This window comes from Salvelinus namaycush, unplaced genomic scaffold (assembly GCF_016432855.1).
Source record: "Salvelinus namaycush isolate Seneca unplaced genomic scaffold, SaNama_1.0 Scaffold2069, whole genome shotgun sequence".
NCBI lineage: Eukaryota > Metazoa > Chordata > Actinopteri > Salmoniformes > Salmonidae > Salvelinus > Salvelinus namaycush.
This window is the reverse complement of record NW_024058863.1, coordinates 33,537-40,811: the sequence shown is the minus strand read 5'-3', so window position 1 is coordinate 40,811 and position 7,275 is coordinate 33,537. Positions and strand designations below refer to the sequence as shown.

Below are 7,275 nucleotides of genomic sequence, written 5' to 3'. Positions count from 1 at the left end.
CCCCGCCACCTCTCCTCTCTCTCCCCGCCACCTCTCCTCTCTCTCCCCGCCACCTCTCCCCTCTCTCCCCGCCACCTCTCCCCTCTCTCCCTGCCACCTCTCCCCTCTCTCCCTGCCACCTCTCCCCTCTCTCCCTGCCACCTCTCCTCTCTCTCCCTGCCACCTCTCTCTCTCTCCCTGTCATCTCTCTCTCTCTCCCTGTCATCTCTCTCTCTCCCTGCCACCTCTCCCCTCTCTCCCTGCCACCTCTCCTCTCTCTCCCTGCCACCTCCTCTTCTACTCTCTCTCCTAGCCACCTCTCCTCACCTCCTCTCCCCTGCCATTCTCTCCTCCCCCTCCCTGAACCTGCATCCTAAATGGCACCCTATTCCCTACATAAAGCACTACTTTTCTCCAGGGCCCTAAAGGGTTTATGGTGCCATTTGGGTCTCAGCCTATGAAGTGACTCTAAATTGGTTAAGTGCCCTTCAGCTATGAGGAGTCATCGTGTGTGACCTTTCCATCTCTGTCTTTGCGTATACATGGAGCAATATTACATTGTCTCAGGTCATCAGCATGAATGTTAATGTCTTCTTTCAGATGCCTCGGCATGGTTTTTTAAGGACTTTGTGAATTTTAAGCAGAACGAGCACCTCTTCTCAAAATCATTATCACATACAGTACCAGTCATTCTAGGGTTTTTCTTTATTTTTACTATGTTCTACATTGTAGAATAATAGTGAAGACATCAAAACTATGAAATAACACACATGGAATCATGTAGTAACCAAAAAAAGTGTTAAACAAATCAAAATATATTTTATATTTGATTTTCTTCAAAGTAGCCACCATTTTGCCTTGATGCCAGCTTTGCACACTCGTGGCATCCTCTCAACCAGCTTCACCTGGAATGCTTTTCCAATAGTCTTGAAGGAGTAGTAACCCAGGCACTATCCAGTCTAATGGAGATGGGTCTGACTGATGGGAAATAAGTCTAGTCACTGTGTCCATCCTCAGTGCTGAAAACTAGCTAAGAGTCACCTTCAAATGTCTGTTTTGTGTTTGTGAGTCTCAACCTTCTTTAACCTTTCATAGGCCCGTGGCCCAGATATGACAGTCAGGCTAGTGAAGACTACAGGAGCCCTGTATTAAATACAACATCTCTGCTTCCTCCTCCTCCTCTTCCTCTCCCTGGGACAGTCTCAGAAACAGAATGTAGATCTGAGCAGACAGGCCAAGTTCGCCCAGACCCCGTCCTTCGCTCTGTTTGTCACCCTGAAGAACGTGGTGTGTAAGATCGGAGAAGATGCAGAAGTCCTCATGTCGCTCTACGACCCCGTTGAGTCACAGTTCATCAGGTATGTAACCTCTATGACGTCATAGTGTCAAAGGTCATCATGTACTGTACATAGAGCCCATGGGGAGAGCGTTGCATTGTGGGTTTTGTAGTCGACTTGAGCTTCAACAGATTTCCGCAACGATTTTCACAAGTTACTACCAACCTTATTATAATGACAAATTAAAACATTTGCTCACAAAAAAATATTGTTCTTATTTAACACTGTAAATTATAGGAATTAGTTGTTTTGAGTGGTTTTTTCCTTTTAAGGTTAAAGGTCATCAGGTATTCTGGACACTTTCTCAAATTTCCCAGGTTTTCCTGAAATCCCGGTTGGAGGATTCCCTCCCCGGTTGGAGGATTCCCTCCCCGGTTGGAGGATTCCCTCCCCCGGTTGGAGGATTCCCTTCCCCGGTTGGAGGATTCCCTCCCCGGTTATTTCCTCACTATTCTGGGAATCCTCTAGGATTTCTGGAGAACCTCTGAATCATGGGAATAGTATTGTCCTAGGCCTGAGTCCAGAGCCAGGAACGTGACAGCACAGACCCAGCTGCCAGCCTGCCTGGGGATTTGCTGTTGTTCCAGGATTACAGCAACGAATACAGTTTAGGAAACGTCTCATCTGTGTACGACATTAGTCAGTTGATTTTGTCATTTGTTCATCTTGAGACGAGAGAGTTGATTTGTGACGCCAGATTGTGAAGTTAACAGGTTGATGTTGGTTCTTCCCCTCCCAGTGAGAATTACCTGGTGCGATGGTCCAGTCAAGGCCTGGTCAAAGATATAGAGCAGCTCCATAACCTGAGATCCGTCTTCACCGTGAGTATATGTAGAGTGTTGGCTGCTGCTGCATGGTTGTTCACCCAGACCTGGCATGAGGGATGTCGGAGTGTGTGTTTACCCAGACCTGGCATGAGGGATGTCGGTGTGTGTGTTTACCCAGACCTGGCATGAGGGATGTCGGTGTGTGTGTTTACCCAGACCTGTCATGAGGGATGTCGGAGTGTGTGTTTACCCAGACCTGGCATGAGGGATGTCGGAGTGTGTGTTTACCCAGCCCTGGCATGAGGGATGTCGGAGTGTGTGTTTACCCAGACCTGTCATGAGTGATGTCGGTGTGTGTGTTTACCCAGACCTGTCATGAGGGATGTCGGTGTGTGTGTTTACCCAGACCTGGCATGAGGGATGTCGGTGTGTGTGTTTACCCAGACCTGTCATGAGGGATGTCGGTGTGTGTGTTTACCCAGACCTGTCATGAGGGATGTCGGAGTGTGTGTTTACCCAGACCTGTCATGAGGGATGTCGGTGTGTGTGTTTACCCAGACCTGTCATGAGGGATGTCGGTGTGTGTGTTTACCCAGACCTGTCATGAGGGATGTCGGAGCCTGTGGTGTGTGTGTTTACTAGAGGTCGCCGATACCGATTGGAGGACCAAAAAAAGCTGATGCCGATTAATCGGTTGATTTTTATATATATATATATATATGTATATATATATATTTGTAATAATGACAATTACAACAATACTGAATGAACACTTTTGTTTTAACTTAATAAATAAAATCAATTTAGCCTCAAATAAATAATGAAACATGTTCAATTTGGTTTAAATAATGCAAAAACAAAGTGTTGGAGAAGAAAGTAAAAGTGCAATATGTGCCATGTAAGAAAGCTAACGTTTAAGTTCCTTGCTCAGAACATGAGAACATATGAAAGCTGGTGGTTCCTTTTAACATGAGTCTTCAATATTCCCAGGTAAGAAGTTTTAGGTTGTAGTTATTATAGGAATTATAGGACTATTTCTCTCTATACCATTTGTATTTCATATACCTTTGACTATTGGATGTTCTAATAGGTACTTTAGTATTGCCAGCCTAATCTCAGGAGTTGATAGGCTTGAAGTCATAAACAGCGCAATGCTTGAACCACAGAGAAGAGCTGCTGGAAAACACACTAAAGTGCTGTTTGAATGAATGCTTACGAGCCTGCTGCTGCCTACCACCGCTCAGTCAGACTGCTCTATCAAACATCAAATCATAGACTTAGTTATAATAACACACAGAAATACGAGCCTTAGGTCATTCATATGGTCAAATCCGGAAACTATCATTTCGAAAACAAAACATTTATTCTTTCAGTGAAATACGGAACCGTTCCATATTTTATCTAACGGGTGGCATCCATAAGTCTAAATATTCCTGTTACATTGTACAACCTTCAATGTTATGTCATAATTACGTAAAATTCTGGCAATTAAATACAGTTTTTGTTAGGAAGAAATGGTCTTCACACAGTTCACAACGAGCCAGGCGGCCCAAACTGCTGCATACACCCGGACTCTGCTTGCACTGAACGCAAAGGAAGTGACACAATTTCCCTAGTTAATATTGCCTGCTAACATGAATTTATTTTAACTAAATATGCAGGTTTAAAAAATATATACTTGTGTATTGATTTTAAGAAAGGCTTTGATGTTTATGGTTAGGTACACATTGGAGCAACGACCGTGCTTTTTTCACCTCTCTTGGGTACGTGAGACGGTAGCGTCCCACCTCTTCAACAGCCAGTGAAACTGCTGGGTGCCAAATTCAAATACAGAAATACTCATTATAAAAATTCAGAAAACAAAACATATTTTACATAGGTTTAAATCATCACCCGTTTGTTGAAGTAGGCTGTGATTAGATGATAAATTAACAGGCTCCGCTTTGATTATATGCAACGCAGGACAAGCTAGTTAAACTAGTAATATCATCAACCATGTGTAGTTAACTAGGGATTATGTGAAGATTGATTGTTTTTTATAAGATAAGTTTAATGCTAGCTAGCACCTTACCTTGGCTCCTTGCTGCACTCGCGTAACAGGTAGTCAGCCTGCCACTCAGTCTCCTCGTGGAATGCAATGTAATCGGCGTCCAAAAATGCTGATTACCGATTGTTATGAAAACTTGTGTTTACCCAGCCCTGTCATGAGGGATGTAGTACTGTTACCATGGTAATACTGACTCATTCACTGTGTTGGGTGTAGTGTAAAGGAAACCGTTGGGCAGTACTGTTACCAAGGTAATACTGACTCATTCACTGTGTTGGGTGTAGTGTAAAGGAAACCGTTGGGCAGTACTGTTACCATGGTAATACTGACTCATTCACTGTGTTGGGTGTAGTGTAAAGGAAACCGCTGGGCAGTAGTGTTACCATGGTAATACTGACTCATTCACTGTGTTGGGTGTAGTGTAAAGGAACCGTTGGGCAGTACTGTTACCAAGGTAATACTGACTCATTCACTGTGTTGGGTGTAGTGTAAAGGAACCGTTGGGCAGTACTGTTACCATGGTTATACTGACTCATTCACTGTGTTGGGTGTAGTGTAAAGGAACCGTTGGGCAGTACTGTTACCAAGGTAATACTGACTCATTCACTGTGTTGGGTGTAGTGTAAAGGAACCGCTGGGCAGTACTGTTACCAAGGTAATACTGACTCATTCACTGTGTTGGGTGTAGTGTAAAGGAACCGCTGGGCAGTACTGTTACCAAGGTAATACTGACTCATTCACTGTGTTGGGTGTAGTGTAAAGGAACCGTTGGGCAGTACTGTTACCAAGGTAATACTGACTCATTCACTGTGTTGGGTGTAGTGTAAAGGAACCGCTGGGCAGTACTGTTACCAAGGTAATACTGACTCATTCACTGTGTTGGGTGTAGTGTAAAGGAAACCGCTGGGCAGTACTGTTACCAAGGTAATACTGACTCATTCACTGTGTTGGGTGTAGTGTAAAGGAACCGCTGGGCAGTACTGTTACCAAGGTAATACTGACTCATTCACTGTGTTGGGTGTAGTGTAAAGGAACCGCTGGGCAGTACTGTTACCAAGGTAATACTGACTCATTCACTGTGTTGGGTGTAGTGTAAAGGAACCGTTGGGCAGTACTGTTACCAAGGTAATACTGACTCATTCACTGTGTTGGGTGTAGTGTAAAGGAAACCGTTGGGCAGTACTGTTACCAAGGTAATACTGACTCATTCACTGTGTTGGGTGTAGTGTAAAGGAACCGCTGGGCAGTACTGTTACCAAGGTAATACTGACTCATTCACTGTGTTGGGTGTAGTGTAAAGGAACCGCTGGGCAGTACTGTTACCAAGGTAATACTGACTCATTCACTGTGTTGGGTGTAGTGTAAAGGAAACCGCTGGGCAGTACTGTTACCAAGGTAATACTGACTCATTCACTGTGTTGGGTGTAGTGTAAAGGAACCGCTGGGCAGTACTGTTACCAAGGTAATACTGACTCATTCACTGTGTTGGGTGTAGTGTAAAGGAACCGCTGGGCAGTACTGTTACCAAGGTAATACTGACTCATTCACTGTGTTGGGTGTAGTGTAAAGGAACCCGTTGGGCAGTACTGTTACCAAGGTAATACTGACTCATTCACTGTGTTGGGTGTAGTGTAAAGGAACCGCTGGGCAGTACTGTTACCAAGGTAATACTGACTCATTCACTGTGTTGGGTGTAGTGTAAAGGAACCGTTGGGCAGTACTGTTACCAAGGTAATACTGACTCATTCACTGTGTTGGGTGTAGTGTAAAGGAAACCGCTGGGCAGTACTGTTACCAAGGTAATACTGACTCATTCACTGTGTTGGGTGTAGTGTAAAGGAACCGCTGGGCAGTACTGTTACCAAGGTAATACTGACTCATTCACTGTGTTGGGTGTAGTGTAAAGGAAACCGCTGGGCAGTACTGTTACCAAGGTAATACTGACTCATTCACTGTGTTGGGTGTAGTGTAAAGGAACCGTTAGGCAGTACTGTTACCAAGGTAATACTGACTCATTCACTGTGTTGGGTGTAGTGTAAAGGAACCGCTGGGCAGTACTGTTACCAAGGTAATACTGACTCATTCACTGTGTTGGGTGTAGTGTAAAGGAACCGCTGGGCAGTACTGTTACCAAGGTAATACTGACTCATTCACTGTGTTGGGTGTAGTGTAAAGGAACCGCTGGGCAGTACTGTTACCAAGGTAATACTGACTCATTCACTGTGTTGGGTGTAGTGTAAAGGAACCGTTGGGCAGTACTGTTACCAAGGTAATACTGACTCATTCACTGTGTTGGGTGTAGTGTAAAGGAACCGTTGGGCAGTACTGTTACCAAGGTAATACTGACTCATTCACTGTGTTGGGTGTAGTGTAAAGGAACCGCTGGGCAGTACTGTTACCAAGGTAATACTGACTCATTCACTGTGTTGGGTGTAGTGTAAAGGAACCGCTGGGCAGTACTGTTACCAAGGTAATACTGACTCATTCACTGTGTTGGGTGTAGTGTAAAGGAAACCGCTGGGCAGTACTGTTACCAAGGTAATACTGACTCATTCACTGTGTTGGGTGTAGTGTAAAGGAACCATTGGGCAGTACTGTTACCAAGGTAATACTGACTCATTCACTGTGTTGGGTGTAGTGTAAAGGAACCCGTTGGGCAGTACTGTTACCAAGGTAATACTGACTCATTCACTGTGTTGGGTGTAGTGTAAAGGAAACCGCTGGGCAGTACTGTTACCAAGGTAATACTGACTCATTCACTGTGTTGGGTGTAGTGTAAAGGAACCGCTGGGCAGTACTGTTACCAAGGTAATACTGACTCATTCACTGTGTTGGGTGTAGTGTAAAGGAACCGTTGGGCAGTACTGTTACCAAGGTAATACTGACTCATTCACTGTGTTGGGTGTAGTGTAAAGGAACCGTTGGGCAGTACTGTTACCAAGGTAATACTGACTCATTCACTGTGTTGGGTGTAGTGTAAAGGAACCGCTGGGCAGTACTGTTACCAAGGTAATACTGACTCATTCACTGTGTTGGGTGTAGTGTAAAGGAACCGCTGGGCAGTACTGTTACCAAGGTAATACTGACTCATTCACTGTGTTGGGTGTAGTGTAAAGGAACCGTTGGGCAGTACTGTTACCAAGGT

General features: G+C 44.6%; 1 protein-coding gene across 1 annotated transcript in view; it reads left to right on the top strand.

Moving 5' to 3' along the window:
• Positions 1-1,179: 1,179 nt before the first annotated feature.
• The window catches only part of LOC120038057 (dedicator of cytokinesis protein 1-like), a gene marked incomplete at both ends in the record, with an annotated part of 33,352 nt that continues 27,256 nt past the window's right edge, over positions 1,180-7,275 (top strand). Inside the window, 2 exons of the mRNA XM_038983998.1 lie at positions 1,180-1,337; positions 2,056-2,137. Coding sequence (XP_038839926.1) covers positions 1,180-1,337; positions 2,056-2,137 — 240 coding nt within the window. The remainder of the gene's footprint in view (positions 1,338-2,055; positions 2,138-7,275) is intronic.